General features: G+C 43.3%; 1 protein-coding gene across 1 annotated transcript in view; it reads right to left on the reverse strand.

Moving 5' to 3' along the window:
* prkg2 (protein kinase cGMP-dependent 2) overlaps positions 1–16939 on the reverse strand; it is a 38893-nt gene extending 21954 nt beyond the window's left edge. Inside the window, exons 1-6 of the mRNA XM_042341473.1 lie at positions 16853–16939; positions 13676–14242; positions 8704–8870; positions 7548–7661; positions 2986–3091; positions 1065–1128 (exon numbers count right to left, since the gene is read on the reverse strand). Coding sequence (XP_042197407.1) covers positions 1065–1128; positions 2986–3091; positions 7548–7661; positions 8704–8870; positions 13676–14229 — 1005 coding nt within the window. The 5' untranslated portion in view covers positions 14230–14242; positions 16853–16939. The remainder of the gene's footprint in view (positions 1–1064; positions 1129–2985; positions 3092–7547; positions 7662–8703; positions 8871–13675; positions 14243–16852) is intronic.
* Positions 16940–24877: the final 7938 nt, after the last annotated feature.

The following is a 24877-nucleotide window of genomic DNA, read 5'->3' on the forward strand; positions in this document are numbered from 1 at the left end:
AACATTAACCATTAAGAATATAACGTTTTTTGATAACCAAGTATCTGTCTGATAAAGAAACCCATCACCATGCTTGAGCATCCAAACTAAACTACTGAAAGTTCCATATATACCTGACACCTACACATGGAAATGTTCCTGCGTGTGGAATGGAGTGTGCTCTCTCTCTTCAAAGGAACAATAACAACCACAACAACTTGGATTTATATAGGCCCTTCACACAGGATAGATCTTCCTCTTTGACCATGTCTATCATCACTTCCCCTCTTTTCCCTGCTTGGTGCCAAGCTCCGCCGGTATTAAGCACTCCAAGACACTACTCACATGAAGGGTGCAAAATAAATGCAAACTGTTGTTGATATCACAGATACATAGACATAGAAACAAGAGTAGGCTATTCAGCCCCTCAAGCCTGTACCGACATTTTATAAGATCATGGCTGATCTGTACCTCAAGTCCAGTTACTCGCCCTTGCCCCATATCTTTAATACCCTGACCTAACAAATATTTATCTGCCCCCATTTTGAAAATGTGAATGGATCCAGCAATCACAGTCTTTTAGCGTCTCAGAGCGCTGCTTTGCTCATCTAATCCAAAAAAGTATTAGGCGCAGATTGGCAAGAGTCCAGGCTTCAGGATCCCAGAATGTTTATTGGGATACTGCTAGAGTTTAACCAATTAAAAGCACGCAGCCAGCAATTGCAAACACTAACTGGCAAGCTTTACATTGCTTGTCTAGTTCGGACTACTCTATGAGGATTGCTAGGCCTATCACCCTGGAGCCAACACATCCACCTATTCCCTTACTCCCTTCCCTCCCCCTGAAAATAGTCACTAGTTTTAAATGTTAATAACATATTATATTTATTTTGAAAAAGTGTCATTACTAACTTGAAATAACCTCATGCTCAAATTTCAATGCAAACGTTATTGAATAAATCAACCAACCGAAAGGATAGGTAATGCTCAATATCTTACTCATTATTTTGTTATAAATATGAGTGAAGGAATTTTATTTATGGATGGCCAAATAATTCCTTATTTTTATAAAACAAATAACTTACCACTTCCAAACAATCCACTATTTTAGCAAGTTTATCTTCCGGCAACTTCTTAAGCAGAGAAACGCTAGGAAAAATATGTTAAATGCAAATTATTGAAAGATTATACTTGCTACCAACATAGTTACTCTGTAGTTGCATTGTGTTACATAGAGTGGTGTGGCAAAAAGTCAGGCCATTCGGCCCAACTAGTCCTTACCGGTTCATGCTCTACACAAGCTCCCGCCCTTCCTTTTCCAACAGAACCATAGAAGGTTACAGTATCGAAGAAGGCCATTTGGCCCATTGTGTCTGTGCCACCCTCTACTACACCCCTTATTTCCCTTCTTTCTCATGTATGCACCAAGTTTTCTCTTAAATATATTGATATATAATTGGGTTTGAAATGCTGTACAGTGTCCAGCACCTTGGGAAGTCCTCCCGACATGAAAGGCACTATACAAATGTAATCTTGTTGTTGTTGTTGTTGGTGTTGTTGATGCTATTTGCTTCAACCACAGTTTCCAACAATGAGTTCTATGTTCTCATCACACTATGCATGAAGAAGTTCCTGCTAAGTCCCTAATAGTTTACCATTAGCTAGCTTACATTTATGTCCTCTAGTTATGGATTCACCAACAAGTGCACACAGCCTATTAATATTCACCCTACCAAATCCTTAATCCTATACCTATAAACCATTGTGATGAAACATTTTATAATTTGGAGACTTCTGGATTACGTTACATTGAAAATGATTCCTTGTAACCTGTATATGTACAAACATTTTACTAGTAAATTAGAAACTCAGTTAATACAATGTGTGTTCGAGTATGTGGGAGGAATGGTAGTGTATTTTTTGAAAGCCCAAATGTGGAGTCCTGTAGCTCAGTGGTTAGAGCACTCACTTTGCAAGTGAGAGACCTGAGTTCAATTCCAGGCAGGGCGAAACCTTGGGCAAGTTTCCTTACTCCACACGCCTAATAATAATCCATCCAAAACCAAAAACAATAATTAAATTGGTCATTTTCAATCTACGACTGTTTGTGGGACATTGCTGTGCGCAATTGGCTGCCGCGTTCGCCCACAAATATACAGTCAATTCACTTTACAGTGTGTTCTGTGAAGCGCTTTGGGACGTCCTCCTGACGTGAAAAGCGCTATATCAAATGCAAGGATTATTATTATTATTATTATAAATGGGTCATAATTATATTGTATAATGCTGTGGCAAGATAGAGTTAGGGAACATGCTGCTATACTTCATAGAATGGAGAAACGTTAACTGGGATATTAAGCGGAAAGTTATTAAAAAAATAAAAATTCCTGGTGAGATCATTGGCATCAATAAAATAATGGTTAGAATTTTTAACCAATTGTTTGTTTATCATGAGGCATCTTACTTATCTAATTCAGAGTGCAAATACCAAATAAAATAATTTAAAATAAAATAATTATCTTGAAGATGTGATAAGGCGTTATATCTAATGCAAGGGTTGTTATTATTATTATAAAAGGGAGAAATTGCATCTGGGTCTAGATTTATTCTATTTATGTAGCATTTTCGAGCATCCAGAATTTGACAAATGATTGTCTCCAGCCATAGCCTTGAAGTCGGCATTCTGGAGTTATTTTAAGAACTCGGAGAAAACAAACTTCAAAATTATGGCTGTGTTTAAGAAATTGTCCAATTCTGGACACTCCAAAATTACATAAATAGAGGAAATCTAGACCCAAGTGGGATCTTTCCCCAACAGTATATCTACTTGCTTTCATGCATTCAATGCCAAAACTAATAAATAATAATCCTTGCGTTTGATATAGTGCCTTATCATGTCATTGAGATGCCTCAAAGCGCTTCACATGATATACTGTAAAGTGGACTGACTGGGTATTTTGTGGACAAAACTAATTACATAAAACCAAAACTAAAACTAAGTGTTACCTTCTGAGGAATTTTCGGTACTGCTCACGCCTGGCCTCAGCTGTACCTCTCATGATATTCTGAAAGACTTCCCGGTCCAAAGCCCAGGTCTTTACACTGGTTACAGCTTGAAGAATAAAAATAATACAAAAACACATTTATCCAAAGTACTACAGTAAGAGATAAAAACGAAAAAAATAATTAATTCTGATCATCAGGATTAAAAACAGGAAATTCTGGAAATAAACATAATAATAATCCTTGTAATTTAATATACAGTAAACTTCTGATTACTCAACGCTGCATTAACTTGTAACTACCATTTAAGTCTCCATGCTGTCAATGTCCTGGCTGCTTCTTATGCAAATTTTAATAAGGGACTCTGCTTTGTACTGTATACTGTGACAGGATAGGGCTGGAGGCCACAGCCTTTGCTCTGCAATAGATTGGATGCCGCTGAGATGCATCTAAGCACTCGAGCCCCACCTCAGCCGAGTGCCTGCATCAATCATCCCAACCCTTGTGGCCCAGGAGGACCTATGCTTAATGTGGCAATAAGGATAACTTGTCGCTGCCCTTTTTTCCTTGGGGTGATGAGTTATCTGGAGTTTACAGTAGTTTATCATGTTGTCAAAACACCTCAAAGCGCTTCACAGGATTTTAGTGTGCAGTGCAGTGACTGTGTATGGATAGACGAATGCGGCAGCTAATTTGCGCACAGCAATGTTCCACAAATTGCCATTAATTGAGTAACCAATTTTATTTGTGGAGACTGTTGGGCAACACACGAGGAGAAACTCCCTTCTTTTTTCAAATGGCGCCATTGGGATGTTTAATACCCACTTGAACAGACAGAGGGCACCTCATTGTTAATGTTTCATCCGAAGAATGGCACTTCCAACAATGAGACAAACCTTCAGCACTGGAATGGAGTATCAGCTTTGACTGTGAGTTCAAAGTCTCAAAATGATTCAGAGAACAAAGTGCTACCAATTGAACCATGCTGATATCTGCCAACTGAGTCAGCATTAAATGTCCTCTGTTTAAAATTATTTTCTGTTGTCTATCCAATCATTGCCCTTTACAACCCTGAACCTGTGCCCTTTTCTCCTGCTACCCTGACAGAAATTATTATTCTTGGTTTCATTTCTCAATTTCATTGAGCATCAAATGTACCATTACAAGGTCCCTTTTCACAACTAAAGAGCTCTAGCTTAGCTAATCATTCCTCATAGTTCATCTTCCGAATACTGGGATCAGCCTCAGTCTTCTCGTCTCAGTATCTCTATGGCTTTATGTCATAGGCACTAGAAAGGTAGACAGTAATTCAGGAGTGGCTTCTGGGGATCTGCACTCAAGTTATTTGAGAATACAGCTCCACATCCTGTTTGCCTTGTTTATTGTCACCTCACACTAAACATGTTGAGCAAAGAGTCAACCCAACACCCCTAAGTCTTTTTCACCATCTCACTTGGCAACTTCTTGTCCTGTCCACTTCTAATTTTACATCCTATGTCCATTACTTTGCATTTTCCATATTGGACTTTATTCGTCAATGATCAACCCAAGTCCATAACCTGTCAAGCTCTCTGTTTAAGATATTATCTGTTTCCTAATTCCACAGTTCTCCCGCGTATAGTGTCATCTGAAAACATAACTACAGTATTTATTTTTTATGATTTATTCACTTCACTCCTTCCCTTACCTCCTTCAAAGACCATCTCAAGGCCCTCCTCTTTGACCGGGCCTTCAGTCAACCTTCTGCCCTACACTCCTGATCCCAACTCTCAGCTTGGGTCCAAATCCCTGACTGTCCAGTGTCTTGGGACGTCCTCTCCACATTAAAGGCACTATACAAATGTAATTTGTTGTTATTGTTGTTACAGTATGTTACAATAAGTCTGCACATCCAGGTTATTTAAGTATACTAGGAACTGGAAGGGATCCCTGCGCGGATTTCTATTTCCCAGAAACCATGTTTAAACTAATAAAAGGGGCAGCTAACTTAACAATTAAAGCTTTTTATTGCAATCCCAACCATCACACAACAAAATCAATTTGTTTTTATTGCTTTTTAACAATCTCTCATCTCCAATGTCATTAGAATTCACTGTGTGACTAATCACTTGCAATGGATGGGTAGTGTATCTGATGTTTATTACTATTTACTGACCTCCTCTAGAAGCAGAATATATATTACTTAGATTCATTTCCGTTTTTGTTTCCAGTGAAAACAAACAGCAGTTCCGTAACAATGTCAATATAATTTCTGTCCAAAAGACAAACCCAACATCATAATGCATGGGTAGTAGTTATTTACTCAGGTCCACCCATTGGATAAATCCAACCTTCTGAACCATTGAACTACTTGCACTGACAACTGCACTGTGCCTGACTGATGCTGTGAATAATTAATGGTCTAAAATTTCCAAAATTTCATCTGAACTCTTTAGTGTCCTTTTTATTGATGCAGCTTTTATTGTTTTTCCTGGTTTCTTAATTTTCGCTCTCCTAACAGCACAGTCTGTTTTGGGGGCGATCTCCATTGGTAGCAGCTACCCCTGATACCTCACCAAAATTATTTTCCTCCATATGTCTGCAGGGCTTGGCAGTGAATGTTGACAGGCCTTTCAACTATGAGGACACCACAGCAGGTTAAATCATCCACATGCAACATCAGTAGATATGCACTTCCCAGGAGAGGACAGCAATCAGGAAGGGAAATCCTAGTTGATTTCTTTCTTTCTCTAACGAGAATTCCTGGAATGAGTCCTGTAGCATAGTGGTTAGCGCACTCGTTTCGCAAGCCAGAGGACCCAGGTTCGATTCCCAGGCGAAACCTTAGGCAAGTTTCTTTACTCCACACAACTCTGTTTACCCAGCAGTAAGTAGGAACCCAGCTGTTAATTGATTCACGGATCACTTTTTGGGGGGACTAGTTCCTCAAAGAAACAAGTAAATAAATAAATTTTGGGAACTCAATCCACAACTGTTTGTGGGACAGACAATTACTGTGCGCGATTGGCTGTTGTGTTTTGTCCACAAAATACAGTCAATTCACTTGACAATTTATCCTGTGAAGTGTTTTGAAATGTCTCAACGATGTGATAAGGCACTGTATAAAATGTAAGGATTATTATATAGGAAGTGTTCTTACAGCCAAAGTGAACTACTTTACACTTCACAATATTGAACAGCATCTGCCATCATTTTGCCCATTCAACTAATGGCAGAGCGAAACCTTGGGCAAATTTCCTTACTCCACACGCCTAATAATAATCCCTCCAAAACCAAAAACAATAATAAATTGGTCATTTTCAATCTACGACTGTTTGTGGGACATTGCTGTGCGCAATTGGCTGCCACATTCGCCCACAGGTATACAGTCAATTCACTTTACAGTGTGTTCTGTGAAGCGCTTTGGAAAGTCCTCTCGACGTGAAAAGCGCTATATCAAATGCAAGGATTATTATTATTATTATTATTATTATTATTAATGGGGCCTTAACACTATTCATCTAGTAACAATGTTTTCAAAGCTTGGTACAGCAAAGCTTTGAAATCTAGTCTCCCAATCTGAACTGAAAGCCTTCCTGGTGGGGTTTTACATTTCTGGCAGAGGAAGGATGATTTGAGCTAAGTGAACCGAGATTGCAGTGAGGAAAGCAACATGGGTAAGATCATGGCTGTGGCAGAGGTGGGATAGTTGTGAGGTCAAGACTGAAGGAATCAGAATTTATTTGGAACAATAATCCTGCTTAAAGGTAATGTTGGACTCTGAATTCTTTTGAATAGTTCCTAATACCTTTAGAGAAGGTTCTGCCACAAAACACACATTCACTGCACTTTACAATGCATCAGCCTGGCACAGTGATAGCCAGGGGACTCTCACCTCCGAGTCAGAAGGTTGTGGGCTCAAGCCCATGTCCAATGCAGTTTTGTGGGGGTGTTGATTGTGAGAAATGCCATCCTTTGGAGGTCCCATCTGCCTGTTCTGGTAGACATTAAAGATTCGATGGCACTATGAAGGGAGTTTCTCCCAGTCAACAAATCCCCCAAATAAAATTGGTCATTCACTCCATGGTTGTTTGAGGGGCGTTCCTACACACAAACTGGCTGCCATATTTCTCCCATAAAATACACAATCACTCCACTTTACAGTATATCCTGTGTAGCACGTTGACAAGTCTCACTGACATGATAAGAAGCTATGTCAAATGTAAGGATTTTTATTATTATTATTAAGCTCTTTGGGACATCTTCCCGACATGAAAGGCGCTATAACCAATGTAAGGATTGTCATTACTATTATTACAATGGGATTCTTTCAATGTCACCTCTAATATGGTTTTAAAATCAAGTTCCACTTGCTGTTCTAAGTATTAAATTAAATTGCTAACACTCAGTCTACCCTTCAAGACATTTTAATCCAAATATCCTAAACAAAGGAGGTAGTTTGCATGATAAATATAATGCTGTATGAAACACGCCTCAATATTGATCTTACATAAAATGCTGAGACATAATATAAATTATTTAAAAATGAAAGATTTTTTTTTCTGGGAATAATGAAGGAACTATACCTTTCACAGAGGCTGTCCTTGTGCAGTTATATAAGATAGCGAGTTCACCAAAGGTTGTCCAGATGCTGATAGTTGTTAGAAATTTACTATTTTGGTAGACTTCCAGTTTGCCCTCTGTTAAAAGAGAGAGAGAGAGAGAGAAAGACGATGTGTCGTTTAGAACAGAACTGAAGACATCCTGGAGAAATACAAACAAAAATCATTCCAATGGACCAGCTTTACTCTTGGCAATATTTTGTCTATGATCACTTTCTTCCAAAGATGCTACAGTTTGTGAAAATTTATTTTTCAGGTTTTCAGAAATATTTAAAACAACCCACACTGCTCAAGTCTAAGTCCAATCCAACTGAGTTCATTTTTGCTACCTCAAAAGTGTTCAGAGGATCACAGACTTGTTTACACTATGGGATGAAAATGTGATGTTTCATTACATATTTTATGAATACTTTCCCCTCTATAATTCACTGAAATTAAACTCGTTGATATCGGAAATAAAAAGCTCGACCAAAACTTTGTAGACACAAGTTATATTGCACTCTTGCGCATTATTCGCTGCTGACTGTAATACTTCTAAATTACAACAAGAATTAACATTCATATATCGCCTTTCACATCACGTGGACATCTCAAAGCACTTCACACAGCTGACTGAGAACCTAAGCTGGAATCGGGGAAAGATGAGAAGGGTGTGGAGAGGGGAAAGGAGGAAAGGCAACCAAAAATGGTAATCAAAAAGATAAGTCTTAAGGTATAGCTATATTCTTTCATTACCCTCTCTACAAATCCTTTTTATAATGTGGCACTTAATACTGTACACAATTTCAGGATATGGTTTAACCAATGTCTTATACTCCCACTGAATTTAAAGATTATTTCTGAAGAAACAGCTATTATATCACTAAATATTTTCAATCTAATCCAGCAAGTGGAAGTAATTTTCATCGGGTAATAGCTGTGTAAATGTTGGGACGACTGAACATTCCATATCTGGATTGCACACAGGATTGTCCACAGAAGGAGTATATTATTCCTTCACCCCTTAATATCCCCAAGTTTGTGCAATTTTGTTATATGTTTTTTTTAAGAAAACTGGATCTTGCAGGTCGTCAAAATGCAGCTTCAAGACTTCTGCAGAATATTCCAGCATGCAAAGTACCTGCCAGCACAAAGAGATGGTTGCCCGGCTCTCCTTGCTTGATGACATACTCGTCCTCTTGGTAGTTCTTCTCATACATGCATTCCACTATGCTTCGGATGTGCTGCATCTCCAACCGCTTGAGAAAGTCGTTCTTATTCAGGGCGTCTGTGATAAGCTTCTTTAGGCTGCCAAGAAATCATTAGGCCTCTCAGTAACAAGCTTCCTGCTTATATTTAAGTATATATTAAATATACTTTCAAAAAACAGTTTTGCCTTTCTCAAAGGAACAGAAACATTTAATGACAGATCTCATTATAATAATCCTTGCATTTGGTATAGCACCTTTCATGTCATGAGATCACCTCAAGCCACTTCACTGGATATAATGCGAAGTGTAGTGACTGTATTTTGTAAGCAAACAAGGCAGCAAAGTTGGTGCAACAACAACAACAATAAAATTACATTTGAATAGCGACTTTCACATCGGGAGGACATTCCAAGGCGCTGAACAATGTCCCTCATGAAGTGAATGACCCATTTTATCTGAGGATTGTTAGCCAAGATACTGGGAGAAACTCCATTTTCATTTTGAATAGTGCCATGGGATCTTTAGCCTCTACCTGAGCAGACAGACGAGATCTCAGCTTAACATCTCTTCTGAAGGACAGCACCTCCAACAAATATATCACACCCGCAACACTGTATCAGACTAGATTATGTAAATTCAAAGTCCTGAATGGGGCTAATTCACAACCTTCTGACTCAGGGGTGAACGTGTTACCAACTAAGCCAGGTTGACAGCACATCTTGCATTTATATAGTGAGATCTCCCATTCCTCTTGTATATATAAGTTAGAACCAAGATTCTCAAAGGTGCAAGGCTTAGTTCAGACCACCAAGATCTTTTGTATCCTTAGTCGCTTTTCTGGTGAATTGTATACTCGTCAAGATAGTACTGGGAAATGGGACATGAAGTGAGCTTCAAACCACTCACAGGTACAAAATAATCCTCCTTCCAGTCTACTCCATTTCAGGTGGAAAATGAGGTACAACCTGGACCATCGGGTAGTTTCAGTTTGCCAAACTTTCTTCTGACAGCCAGATCAAATAAACCCCCTTCCCCCAAAAAATACTCAAACTCACACACACATAAACACAGTAACATTCACACACACACACACACACACACGTACATACCTACATATGTACACATTTAGACACATGCATGCAGGTACACACGCACAGAGACAAAGAAACAATTAATTGAAGAAACTTATAGAAATAATATTCTTCTTCAATTCACAGATTATTCTGCCTATAAAAATACACTTGTGCCCCATAAATAGGGGTTTATGTATCACACGGGATTAACTACCAACTGCACATCAACCACATGATCAGATTGACTAGTGTTCCCCTCCTTCAAAGCACTCAAGTGCTAGATTCTAAGTCCCAACAGGGGAAATGAACACTAAAAGGTACTGGTTCTTCACTGGCGTCTGTGACTTAGACAAATATAACTCACGTTGATAGTAATCACAAGTGTCTCAGGAGACATGGCTACAGAGATCAAGATTATTAAATTAGTGGAGACTATAGCTCAACCTAATGGCAATTCAGAATAAACAGAACATATCTGTGTCCTTGGTGAAAACAATAGCCACAAAATGAATTAGATGTTTGAGAAATCAGTTTTCCAATACCTGATGTCATACTGTATGTAATACTAGTATCATTGCAATGCATAAAAACAAAGTCCTGTTGTGGGCTTTACCCCAGCCATTCAGTCTCCTCCAGGAAAGTTGTGAATTGTTTCTCTCAAAGATAATCAAACAAAAACTCTAGACTTTTCATTCATCCTCACATCCCTCTGTTGAACTCTAGCCTTGTGACCTATACAATGTTCAAGGTGCCATAAAAAGAACAAATATAGTATAAGATATGAGACCAAAGGCTAGAGATTCCACCTTGTCTTAGGTTCAAGGGTCATGACGGAATCTGTGAACAAGCAGCGAGAAAGTTTGACAGACGGCAACAGCAATGGCAAGCTACGCAGTTTTAAAACTAAACAGCACCAAGATTACATTTATATAGCGTCTTTCACGTCATGTTTTAGCTGGTTAAACTCCAGCAGTTCCCCATCGCACACTTTGCAGTTTCCAAGCCTCGTCTCTTGCAACTTGTGCCTAATTCTCACCAGAATTAGGTAAGCAAGATGCGTCCCTCTTAAAGCGAGAGAGAGAGAGTGCATTCCATTCCGTACACAAGAATTTCCATGTAAAGATGGCATGCATGGAGCTCTCAGTTTGGTTTGGATATATTTCAGAATGATGATGGGTTCCTGCATGTGTCAGACCTCAGCTGACCAAAAGAAATCTAGTTTTAGCCTTTAACACATTTTGTCTTAAAATTTAAGATAGCACAGAATCATTGAAAATTCCTAAATTCAGTCCTAATTTGGAAGTTGGTTTTCCACACTTCTTAAAAAAAACTTTCAAAATGAGATAAAAGAATTTTCCACAATTTTCCACAATCTTATATGATAAGAATCAATGGTCTTAAAGGTTAAGGCTGCATAGAATTTCAGGCCTCTGGAAACCTAACAAACCTTCTTTAATTGCCAGCAGAGGTTGTTGCATTGTTGAAAGTTAAAAAGCTACATAAAGTTGCTGTCAGGAAACACGAGTCATTTGAAGACTCACACACGCACACTGAAAACGAAGTGGTAAAATGAGGAAGGCCACCATAACTACAGTATGTGAGTGGGTGACAAGTGCTCAAGGGTCTGTACCCTGAGCTAACTGTCTCATGAGATTCATAAACCCTAAAGCTACGCTTCTTGTCATTGTCACCACGTGGCTTGCTCTGCTGTTGGCAAAACTATTCCACAGTATAATCAATAGTTCCCTCAACAGGAGACAGACATTCCAATAGCTCAGAGCTATTTTCCAACAGGCTTGTCTAGTACAGAACAAGTCTAATGTTAAACGCTGGCAGCTACTGGCCAGTCAACTGTTTATCCAGTGGGCTAGACCGCCAAATAGTCCTGCTTGATAGAAATCATAAATTTTACTGGATGAATTCAATGGGTTGTCATAGAGAGCACTGTACTTTTCACAATATTTTGGAACAATTTCTGAAATCCAATCCATGGAATCAAATTTTCCAAATTGTTCAAAAATTATTATGATTATATAATGAACATGATCTTCATGAATACCATTTCAATGATTTACTTCTGTTGGCTTCCTGTCTTTAAAATGATCCCTTGACCTTTAAAAGAGACTCCGTAGGATAAATGATCTACTGATTTGCATTAAAAAAGGAATTCAGATTACTCATCCATTGCTGAACTGTGTGTACCTATAAACATATCCTTAACTGGAATTTAGTTTGATTGTTCAGATTTACTCTGAATGAGAAGTGTATACTGTGAGATTATAAGAATAAGAATAATAATCCTTGCATCTAAAATGGTGCCTTATCCCATTTTTCAAATGTTTCAAAGTGCTTCACAGGAGTTCATGTAAAGTGTAGTGACTGTGTATTTGTTGGTGAATGTCTACACAGTAGTAACTATTTCTGTCCAGGGTGAAGTTGAGTTCTAATCCAGATCCAGGTAATGTTAACAGGCATTAAGCACATGTTCCTGACACTGTTTATGAGTGGGTGTGTTTTTGTTTACTTTGTAATAAAATGTTTGAGTTTATTTTCAGTTTGTAATCTCCTGTGGTTAAATTCAAAATAACACCTCTAACACAGAACATTGAAAGGTTCCAAGTACACTATCAATCTATGAGCTCTATTCTTTTTGTCTGTGTCTCATGTCACATTTAAGATTGCCAGCTGTTGAGTCTAGTTTGCTCTTTGGTTTTGTATTATCCATCCTTTCAGTATTACCCTTTTACCAAATGCCATAAAATACGTCACTGTGTTAAACACACAACAAAACTAAAAAATAAAGTAACGCATTGAAATAAACTGCCCGATGCTTTTGATGGCTCTCAACATAGTATAACTCTTTTTCCAAATTTAGTGGTAATTTTTTAAACTATTTTTATATTTATTATTTTTCCAATTTTCTTTCCATTTGCACACACCTCTGTTCCTAGACGTCCAGACTTTTCAAGCCAAGATGTGGTTCTGTGGACACTGATTATCTTCCCAGACCCTCTCCCCTAAATTCACCATAATTCATGAGTGAACCTTGGCAGCCTGACCTCTCCTCTGCCAGTTGCTATAGCTATACCCATGCACAAGTAGAGAATGCTAAAGAGGGACCAGGATCAGAAACCAGCCTGACTATCCCCTCCCTAAACATCCGATAAGTTAACCTCCTCAACTGATACCAGCAAACGTAGCTTAGGATTCAAACCAGTGCACCCCTATTCCAATAAGCTGCATCCCTATCAACCATACCATCAGAGCTGCCCTTAGAAGAACTCATTTTCATCTTAGCTGATAATCTACTAAACATAGGTGTCAGCCTGGCTCAGTTGGTAGCACTCTCCGCTATGAGTCAGAAGGTTGTGGGTTCATGCCCTATGTTGAGCCCCATTGTTGAACTCATCGTCTAAGATGACACTCCAGCACAGTGCTGGGGGTGTGCTGCATTGTCAGAGGAACTATCCTTTGGACGAGACGTTAAACCGAGGTCTCGTCTCCTCGCAGATGGATGTTAAAGATCCCATGACATTATTTGAAAAGAGAAGGGAGTTTCTCCTGGTTAGAGTTTCTCTAACCAAAAATCGCCCAGATAAAACTGACCATTCACTTCATGGCTTATGGCTGTATGTATATATGGAACTCTCAGTCTGGTTTTAATATTCACATGTGGAGTATGTGCAGCATACTATGTTTAAGAGTATTGTATTCAAACCGAACTGAGAGTTTCACATGATGCATTCCAATTATGCATGGAAATGTGCTGGATTCTGGAATGAAAAACATTGCAAAGCAACAAGAATCTGTAAAATCAATAGTCATTTACCATGAGTCTTTTCGCACACGGGCTTTTTCTAAAGAGAACTCTGGCAACTTCCTGGCATCATATGTTCTTGAGGTGGGTTCCGCTGACACACCTTCCTTAGCTCCTTGTCTTCTGTTGGTAAAGTCTCTGAGCAAACCAGTGCACTGATTCACAATTCTGTTCGCAGATTTGAAGGGAGATGGCAATGACGATAACGGCGGCGGTGGATCCAAAGGAACTTCACTCTGAGTTTTAATGACATCCTGCAGTTTGTTGAGTTGAACGCATTTTGCCTGTAATTCCTGAGTGAGTTCAGCCATTGAACTGGTCTGCCTGCAAAGCTGCTCTTCAAGTCCCTGTATTGTGCACTCCTTCTCACGCAGTTGTTCGTCTTGTCTTTTATTCTCCAATTCAAGTTCTTGTAATCTGCTTCTTAGTACTTCTGCTGTGGCTTTAAAATTTATCCCGGTCTCAGAGTCTTTCAAACGCACTGACTTGTTACCATTGATGGAAAACCTCACGATATGACTTCTTGGCTGCCTGAAATGTTTGGGTTTCACCAAGCCATTCCCCATTGTATTTCAAAACCTAAAACAAATACATTACATGAGCTCTGAAATCAGTACAATCTCAGTGCTTGAAACATTACTACACTACTGGGACAGAAACTGCTTTTTATTGATTTTAAAGCCTTGTCCTTGTCAATGACAATAAATCAGTTGACTGCACAATAAGAGAATACATTAATGACAATATCCACTGTGTGCAGATAAATTCGAATCTCCATAATTTTTCTTTCTTTCACTTTTTAATTTTTCTTGTGATCACACAACAAAAAACTTGTGCAATATAATTTCTAATTGCACTCTAGGTAGTTAACTCCAAATGTAATAAAGTGATTTATTCCATTTGGTAAGATTTAGTTGTTACAAGTCATTGTGTACTTTAGGATTACACTACAACTTGCATCTATATAGCGACTTGCACCTAAAAAAAGGGTCTCCAAGCACTTCTCAATTTTCTGGTCGACATAAGCAGAGAATTGTGAGGTTTAAAGATTTTGGCCAAAGGCATACTCAAAAAAATATGATTTTAGGAAGATTTTGATGGCAGGGACTGAGGACGCAAGACTTAGCTATGAGCAACAATTAGACAAACTAGGACTCTTCAGTCTTGACAGGTGACATCTCAGAGGGAATTTTAGTGGTATACAGATTTTAAATGGGAGTGAGAAAGTAAACTAGAACAATCTTTTCAGGTATACCAAGATAGTAAATAAGAGAACACAGATTCTAGGTTTCAAAGGGCAATTATTAATTGCAGGACAAATACCAGGAAATGTTTATTTACCCAGAGGGAGATTAATGAATGCAAGAAGTTTCCAGGATGCTGAACTATTTATATAAAAGCAACGTGATGCTATGTTGGTAGGGTGAATATTCTGGAGAGATTAGATGAAATGGGCCATTCAAAGCTTTCTTGTGGCCTTGTCACACCAAGACCCTTGTGGGTTTGGAAAGAGTAGCAGAGGTCGGGGGCATGACACTGATGGCTGGGTCATTGATCGTGAAGTGACGGGAGTGTAGATCATTCAATATAGAGCGGAGAAAATTACAGGAAAGAAAATTATATAGGAACAGCGAGGTGAGTTGGGTGGAGAAAATGGAAGATTAGGGTTAGGATCCTCTACCCTGTCCCCCCATATACGGGAGCCATTAGAGGTTTGTGAGGCTGGTGATGAGGGGCTTGTGCAGGAAAGAACTCAAACTGTAGAATCATAGAATTATACAACAACAAGATTACATTTGTATAATAATAATCCTTGCATTTGATATAGCGCCTTTCACGTCGGGAGGACGTCCCAAGGCGTTGGACAGTGTACAGCATTTCAGACCCGAGCTGGGGTCAGGGGTGAGAAGGGAGGGGGAGGGGAAGGGGTGATGGATGGCATGGTCCAAGAGGAGGGTTTTGAGGCGGGACTTGAAGGAGGCTAAGGAGGGGGCGAGGCGGAGTGACTGGGGCTGGAATTCCAGAGGTTGGGGCCGGAGTGGCTGAAGGCTCTCCCGTCAACGGTGTGACCCACCTGCCCTCGATCCCATTTAAAATCTTTCTGTGTACAGCTCAGAAGGAAGTTATTCCACCCCTAGTGTCCGTGCCAGTAGAATTGTATGATCATTTAAACTGCGGAAAAGTAAAAGTTGGGTGGCCGGGGAGGCGAGGCGGGGCGTGGGGTGGGGGGGGGTGGGGGGTGGGTGGGTGGGGGGGGGAGGTGGGGGTTGGAAAATCAGTTCTCAAGTTTCCAAAACATCAGTTGGGGTTTCAGCAGTGAAGGGTGTACGCAGAGGTGGGAGAAGGCAACTTTGATGATACTCAAGCTCAGGATTCAGCTGCAAAACCAAAGTTGCACAATATTTCATTCACTCTCTAAACCTCCTTTGCTATGTATGGGGTGGGGAAAAAAACACACAACAACTCACTCCTTGCGACAACAAAAGAGAAGAAGACCTCATACCCCAAATCCAATACATGCAACAGACATAGCCACATCCCTAATGCATCTTATAGTCGAGAGATCTCTGTCGCCCACCCGGAGTACTGTGGTGCACGACATCTCGTACACTCACACCAGGAGCTGAGAGAGTCTCAGACGAGCAGCGTTTGACAGTGAGGTGTAGCCCACAGAGGAGTTTGGCTTTACTCAGTTCAGATTACAATTCAGCACCTCAACCCCCACCCCCACCCCCCACCCTCCCTCTCCCCCTCCCTCTCCCCTCCCTGTCCCCCTCCCTCTCCCTCTCCCCCTCTCCCTCTCCCCCTCCCTCTCCCCTCTCCCCCTCCCTCTCCCCCTCTCCCCCTCCCTCTCCCTCTCCCCTCTCCCCCCTCCCCCCCCCTCCCCTCTCCCTCTCCCCTCTCCCCTCTCCCCTCTCCTTCTCCCCCTCTCCTCTCCCTCTCCCCCTCCCCTCACCCCTCTCCTCTCTCCCCTCTCCCCCTCTCCCTCTCCCTCTCCCCCTCTCCCTCTCCCTCTCCCCTCTCCCCCTCCCTCTCTCCCCCTCTCCCTCTCCCTCTCCCTCTCCCCCCTCTCCCCCTCTCCCTCTCTCCCCCTCTCCCCCTCCCCCTCTCCCCCCTCTCCCCCTCTCCCCCTCTCCCCTCTCCCCTCTCTCCCCCTCTCCTTACCCTGTTCAGAAGAGAGACACTCACCAATTCAGTCTTCCCCGTCGGGGTAACCAGCAGTCGATGTCTGTTTTGGACGGTGCTCCTCACCCCCACACACCCCCCACACACCCCCCACACCCCCCCCACACACACACCCCACACCCCCACACACCCCCCACACCCCCACCACACCCCCCACACCCCCACACACCCCCCACACCCCACACACACACCCCACCCCCCACACACACCCCACACCCCCCACACACACACCCCACCCCCCCACACACACACACACCCCACACACACACACAGCCCCCACACACCCCCCACACCCCCCACACACCCCACACACCCACACAGCCCCCACACCCACCCCCCACACACACCCCACACACCCCCCACACAACCCCCACACAGCCCCCACACCCACCCACACACCCCCCCACACACACACCCCCACACACACCCCCACACACACCCCACACAGCCCCAACAGCGCACAGCGCACGGACTCCGACTCGCTGCCCAGAGGCTGGTGGCTGTGCCGGAGGGACCAGGAGCAGCTGCTCTGCACCCCCCCACCCACCCCACACCCACACCCCCACCCCCCCCCAAAAAAAAAGCCTTGGGGAGCACTTGTGAAGAGGAGCGATCACCTCCACCCCCCACTCTCCCCACACACACACACACACCCTCCCACCACCCCTCCCCTCCCCAGTGCCAGTCCCCTGCACTGTCACACACACACACACACACACACACACACCCTTCTGTGAAGACCACCACCACCACCACCACCACCAGGTCCCACAGCCTCACTCCTGAGAAATTCAGGAGCAACTCCCAACTCCGGGCACAGCTGTTCCCGTTACTCTTTCTCTCCCTCTCTCTCTCTCTCTCTGTCTCTGTCTCTTTCTCTCTCTGAAACCCTCCAACAGACACTTGTCTCGAAGCCAAGTCCTGCGTCTCTGCTGTTCAGCGCTGTGGGGCCCCGAGTAATCCCTCGGGACGTGGCACTGATGGCTCCAGGTTTCGTTTCAGGCTCAGGAGGTGACAGCAAATCAGCACCTGTCTGTCCCTGCGTCAGCGGCTGAGAGGGAGAGGGTGTGGGGTGGGTGGGGGGGGGGGGGGGGGTGGGGGGTGATTGCTCTCTGAGAGTCAGGGAGGGTGGGTGCTGCTCAGGGTGAGGGGCAACAAGGGTGCTGTTCAGGGTGAGGGGCACCCAGGGTGCTGTTCAGGGTGAGGGGCAACAAGGGTGCTGTTCAGGGTGAGGGGCACCCAGGGTGGGTGCTGTTCAGGGTGAGGGGCACCCAGGGTGGGTGCTGTTCAGGGTGAGGGGGCACCCAGGGTGGGTGCTGTTCAGGGTGAGGGGGCACCAAGGGTGGGTGCTGTTCAGGGTGAGGGGCACCCAGGGTGCTGTTCAGGGTGAGGGGCAACAAGGGTGCTGTTCAGGGTGAGGGGCAACCAAGGAGGGTGGGTGCTGTTCAGGGTGAGGGGCAACCAGGGAGGGTGGGTGCTGTTCAGGGTGAGGGGCACCCAGGGTGGGTGCTGTTCAGGGTGAGGGGGCACCCAGGGTGGGTGCTGTTCAGGGTGAGGGGCACCCAGGGAGGGTGGGTGCTGTTCAGGGTGAGGGGCAACCAGGGAGGGTGGGTGCTGCTTAGGGTGAGGCGGCACCCAGGGTGGGTGCTGTTCAGGGTGAGGGGCACCCAGGGTGGGTGCTGTGCACGTCCTGTCAATGAGGGATCTAGTATTTGTGCCTAAGGAGGTCTTTATATCGGACAAAGTGACAATTGCTGATTTCTGCAAATACAAGCTTGACCACTTCTCAGGCTGTCACTTTGCCTCCCTTCTGACTCTCACGTCAAACCTTGTCTTAAGCACTCCAGGACACTACCCCGAGTGAAGGGTGCTATATAAATGCAAGTTGTTGTTGTCTCCTTGGGCTCCTGCCTCAGACTGCTCCAAACACAAACTTCAGGTCTGGTGTCTCGCCTTCCTTATGGATACTCCAACTAGTCGGTTTACCGTTGATTGGGATAACATCAGACCTCAGTTGTCTCCCCTTAGTTTCTGACTCGATTCTCCAGGGGTGCCCTTCTCCTTCTGCTGTCCAACTTATATCTTTCCACTGCTCATATATTGGACTCCCATCTGAGATTCGGTTTGTGTTATGTGTCGGACTTCAACACTTCTTTCCAACACATCCATATTTGTTAATGATTGTTTACTACTGATTTGCTTTTTTCTGAACTTAGATCAGCTGAGTGTTTGACTCCTTGCTACTTATTGCTCAAGTTCCTTTTTTTCTCGTATTCAGCAAATATATTAAGTATATGTTTGTTTTAAATGAATGTTGATCATTTTATGATGTGTTTCAGAGTTCAGTCAGGCTTCCCTGCTGGTTCAATGAGTTCAATTGGGTTATGGTGGAGTCACACGGATCAGGAAGGTTCAATCCAGAGTCTACAGTGAGTTGGCGGACAAAAAGTGGGCAGCACCAGCAGCTTATGGAAGAAAGAACTCAGACAAGATCCTCACTTCTCCTTTTGGATGCACATGGATGCATGTGAACAGGATACTCTCAGATGTGATGTATTTTGAAGTCAAATAGCCTGCTGACACTTATTATCAAGATCTATACATAAATAATGGTTGCTGGTGCAAGGTAATGTAGGGAATCTGGCTTGACTACGCCAATGGGCTGCTCGCTGGACTTCCCATCGTTTCTTTCCACAAACTGCAGATTATTCAGAACTCTGCAGCTTGTGTCCTCTCCCACACCAGGCTCCAGAAACCTATGACCCCCGTTCTTGCCCAGCTTCATTAACTCCCCATTCCTCAGACAATTGAATACAAAACCCTTGTTCTCACCTTCAAAGCCCAGTCTTGCTCCCCGCTACCTCTCCGACTTCCTAACCCCATATCAATCGGTCTGCTCTGTCCACTCGGCAGACACCGTCCGGCTTCAGGTCCCCTGTACTTCCCACCCCACCAATGGCGGTCGAGTATTCAGCATCTCTGGCCCCACACTCTGGAAGTCTATCCCACAATCCCTCTGTCTGACCCCCTCTCTTGCTTCCTTCAAGTCACATCTAAAGACCTTCCTCTACAACCGTGCCTTTGGCCACCCTCCCACCCCCACCCCCCCCCCCCACCCCACCCCCGCCCTCCACCCCTCCTGACCCCAAGTCCAAGCTCAGGTCCAAAAATCACTGACTGTCCAGCACCCTGGGACATCTTTCTGACATGAAGGGACTACTCAAGTGTAATTTGTTGTTTTTGTTGTCCTTGGAACCTTAGCCAGAAGATGGGGAGAAAGATTAATGTCTTCTTTTGCTGTCAGAAGTCTGCTATACAGAGAATTCCCTTGTTGATTCCAGGTCCAGATACTGAGAACAGCAGTTACTGTTTGTCAGTTTTGCAGTGTGCAATCCCTGAGGAGGGCTGCACTCTATTTGCCTCTGCGAGGAAAACAGAGGTTCTTCCCTCCCACACTAACCCTTTGTACCTCAAATCCACCTGACAGTAGATTTTAGACATGGGCTGCAGGAAATCCTTTGGCTGCACACCTTGAAATACACAATGGAGCATAATCTGAGCTCCTGTTTAAAACACTACAAGTGTAAGCTGCATTAGTACATTACTTTAGTTGAGGAGAAGTGATATAAACCAAAGTGCCCTTTGCCTCCTCTCTGTACTCTCCCAATGAACAACGTCCAAGCAAATGTTGGCATCATTTGACCAGGACTCCATCGATATTGAAATAAATCTATCAACAAGGTCCAAATGTTATAAAACGTTTTGCTGGGGAAGAGTTTTCAATGGATACTTTTGATCAAAGATCATCAGGGTTTTATACCTGCCATAAAGGTAGTGAATGAATCCACCAAGATTTCCCAATCTTAAATGTAATTCTGTTTGTAAAGTTATGAAGCTTTCATAAACAGAAATTAATCTACCAAAGTTATCAGCCTAGGAACTGATTACAATACATTGTTTGAAGAGCACCATGCTGAATAAAGCAGCTCACTCATACCACTTAAAATCTCAAAAGAACATTAATGATAAGTTTCTCATCAAAGTCAATCTGATAACTCTGCTCATTACCGTATAATAGTGTCTTGGAACTAAGTATGACAACAATGTGACAAAGTATATGAGAATGTCTTTTATGTCTCCACCCTCTCTGCTCTCCACCCCTCCTGATCCCAACCCCCAGCTCGGGTGCAAATCTTTGACTGTCCAGCGCCTTGGGACGTGCTTCCGATGTGAAAGGTGCAACAAATTTATTCAAATGTTGTTGTGGTGGTAATCTGAAGACTTCCAGGACTGGAGAGGAAAGAAATTCGATTGTAAACTAAAATAATGAGTGCCAACGAGTATTTCCTTTCAGAAATGTTATACTGTTGGTAATAAACCATCCAACTGAATGCAATGTGAAATCATTTAAATGATTCTGGTTAAAAGTGAAAAAGAGCTACTCGACCTTTACCAATGAACCAGTTGTTATTGCTGGGAGCAAACTTGCTTAAAAAGAAATACTTTTCAAATCGGATGAACTTGCAACTTTTGCCCAAGTGAGGTCCTGGCACATCGTAGGTACCAAGTACAGGTAGGGAATATCCTCCTCATACACAACTTTGTAACTCACCATAGAGTGGTCGATCAGTCTGCCCAACTTCTTAGCCTTGTTCCTAGGGATGATTTTGCTGGTGAAAAAGAAAGGGCAGAGAAAAAAGGTCTCTGAAACGAGAGGACATTGCTCTCAGATTAATGTAAAAACATAATTGATATATATCAAATAAATAGTTCCAATCCCATTTTAAACGAATTATAAGTGTGTGCAAGTTATAGCGTTCTGGACAAGTGCTCCTGGAATCTACCCCGGTGAAGGGTGCTATATAAATGCAAGTTGTTGTTGAAGTGGTCGTTGTTTGCATTTTAATTGTAGCAGCTGGAAGCATTGTGAAAGTGATAGAGATGAGTACCCTAAGAGAATATCAGATATCAGATGCAATTCTGTCAATTGACTTGCTGCATTATTAATGTGCAGTGATGTGATGAATCATAATTTATGTTTAAATAATTTACTCTCATAGTATGACTTGTTCTGTGTAACCAATATGTTGCCTTGACTCCTGTCGTGATATGAGTCATGATAACTCAGTTGTAGCTCTAGAGTCATAGGTGGTTGGATTAAGTTAGTTGTCAGGAACTGAAGGGAGTCAGTCGGCATCACAATGACATAAGGCATCACAAGTGCCAAGTTCTGAACATCAGAGGAACGTAAGTCAAAGCTTAATATTCAGTGGAGTCCTGTAGAGTAATGGTTAGAGCGCTTGCAAGAGAGGACCCGGGTTCAATTCTCGGGCATCGTTAAACCTCAGGCACTTTTCCTTCCTCCGCACATTTCTGTTTACCTAGCAGTAACTAGGAACCCAGTTGTTAGTCAATTGGTGGAACGCTTTCCAAGGGTAATAATCCTTCTAATAAAATAAAAAATATGGACACTCAATCCATATTCGCTGCGTTTTGCCCACAAAATATACAGTCAATTCACTCTATACTATATTCTGTGAACCTCTTTGAAACATGCTAGACTTCCTTGAATCTAAAGTTGAGGGGATCTGCTCTGTTGCCTCTGCCCATCCGTCTACTACCCTCACTCCATCTCTCCCTCTCACCCCATGCCCTACCTATCCTTCCCTCCACACCCTCAAACCTGTCTCCCACTCCTCTCACCACCATTATAACCCGCATGAAACCGGCCACCTGCTCCCTCGACCCCATCCCTACCCCTCTCCTTATCTCCCAGCTCCACGTCCTTGCCTACTCACAGACATAATAAACCTCTGCCTGTTCACTGGCACTGTGTCCACCCCATTAAAAACGGACGTTATCACTCCTATCCTTAAAAGGTTCTCCTTGGACCCATCACTGCTCTCAAAGTACCGCCCCATCTCCAAACTCCTTTCTTCTCCAAGGTCCTGGAACAAATCGTTGCTTCAGTTCGCTCCTTCCTCTCCCGCCATTCCCTTCACGAAGCCCCTCCAATCGGGTTTCCGTGCCACCCACAGCACAGAAACAGCCTGGTCAAAGTGACAAATGACATTCTGTCCATCTGCAACCAGGGCTCCTTCTGCCTCCTCGCCTTGACCTCTCTGCTGCCTTCGACACTGTTGATTACTCTATCCTCATCCACCACATCTCCTCTCAACTCAACCTTCACGGCTCTGTCCTTGACTGCTTCAGATCGTATCTCTCATACCGCCTCCACTTCGTCTCCACAAACGGTTTCTCCTCTAGCCCCCGCACTGTCTCGTGCAGTGTTCCTCAGAGCTCTGTCCTTGGTCCGTCTCCTCTTCAATATCTAGATGCTCCCTTTTGGTGACATCAGCCACAGACTTCCACTTCCACATTTATGCGGATGACACCCAACTGTACCTCTCTGCCTCTACCCTTGACTCCAGGACCATTGCTGTCCTGACAGAATGTCTGTTAGACATCAAGTCCTGGATGAGAGCTAACTTTCTTCAGTTAAACGTCAACAAGACCGAGGCTCTACTGATTGGTTCCCGTCAGCCCCTCCTCACCTCAGGCGCTAACAGCATCACCATCCATGGATCCACACCTCACTTTACTAAGCAAGTTCAGAACCTTGGCATCTTCCTTTCTGCCTCACATCCATGCCATGACCCGCTCTGTCTTCCCCCACCTCCGCAACATTGCCCGGCTCCATCACTGTATCACACCGCAGGCGGCCAAAACCCTCATAACATCCAGGCTTGACTTTGCAACTCCTTGCTTGTCGGCCTCCCCAACTCCTCCCTCGATAGACTGCAGATCATCCAGAACTCTGCAGCCCATGTCCTCTCCCGCTCCAGGTTCCGTGACCCTATCACCCCATCCTCACCGGACTCCACTGACTTCCCATCACACAGAGGATACAGTTCAAGATCCTGGTCACCACCTTCAAAGCCCTCCATTGCCTCGTTCCCCTCTACCTCTGCAACCTCCTAACCCCCTACCATCCTGCCTGCTCACTCCGCTCAGTGGGCTCCGACCTGCTTCACGTACCACGCCTCTCCCGTCCCATCATTGGTGAGCGGGCCTTCTGCCACTCTGCCCCCACTCTCTGGAACTCCATCTCGCAGTCCCTTTGCCTCGCCCCCTCCTTTTCCTCCTTCAAGACCCATCTCAAGAGCCTCCTCTGCTTCTGATTACCTTGCTTCCCCTGCCCTCCACCCTCCCCAACCCCGACCCCCAGCTCAGGTCTGAAACACTGACTGTCTAGCGCCTTGCGATGTCCTCCCGACGTGAGAGACGCTATATAAATGCAATGTTGTTGTTGTCGTCTCAATGACATCATGAGGCGCTATATCAAATAATGATAATAATCCTTGCATTTAATATAACGCCCTATCATGCCATCGAGACGTTTCAAAGCTCTTCACAGAATATACTGTAAAGTGTAGTGACTCTGTGTTTTGTGGGAGAAATACAGCAGCCAATTGCACACAGCAGTGGTCCCACACACAGCCATGGATTGAGTGATCACATTACGCTCTAAGTAACGTAATCTTTGAAATCCTTTGAAGCTTATTATGTTGATAGAATATTTTATTTTTCAAGTGGAGTATTAAAAAGCTGTATTGTTCTCAATATTTAAGAATGCTTGAATCAAATCCTTCTCTCTTTCCCCAGCTGCTGCCATACATCTCATATTCCCTCCCTACAAGCTATAGTCTTGCTCAATTTGGAAAGTACCTTATACACAAAGGGACAAGTCAACTCATTTTCATCTACTAAATACATCAGAAGCCTAGGATGGGTAACAAATGTGCCTTCTGCATATTTTTGGAATACATAGTGCTATAATTCAAATTATGCCAACCCAAACTTTGTAATTTCCCTTTAAAATAATAATAATAATCCTTGCATTTGATATAGTGCTTTTCCTGTCTTCGAGGCATCTCAAAGCGCTTCGCAGAATATCCTGTACAAAGGAGAGATAATTTTATTTTAAATAAAAAGGGGTTGATCAGCCATATATATCAATCCATCACT

This window comes from Callorhinchus milii, unplaced genomic scaffold (assembly GCF_018977255.1).
Source record: "Callorhinchus milii isolate IMCB2004 unplaced genomic scaffold, IMCB_Cmil_1.0 Scaffold1, whole genome shotgun sequence".
NCBI lineage: Eukaryota > Metazoa > Chordata > Chondrichthyes > Chimaeriformes > Callorhinchidae > Callorhinchus > Callorhinchus milii.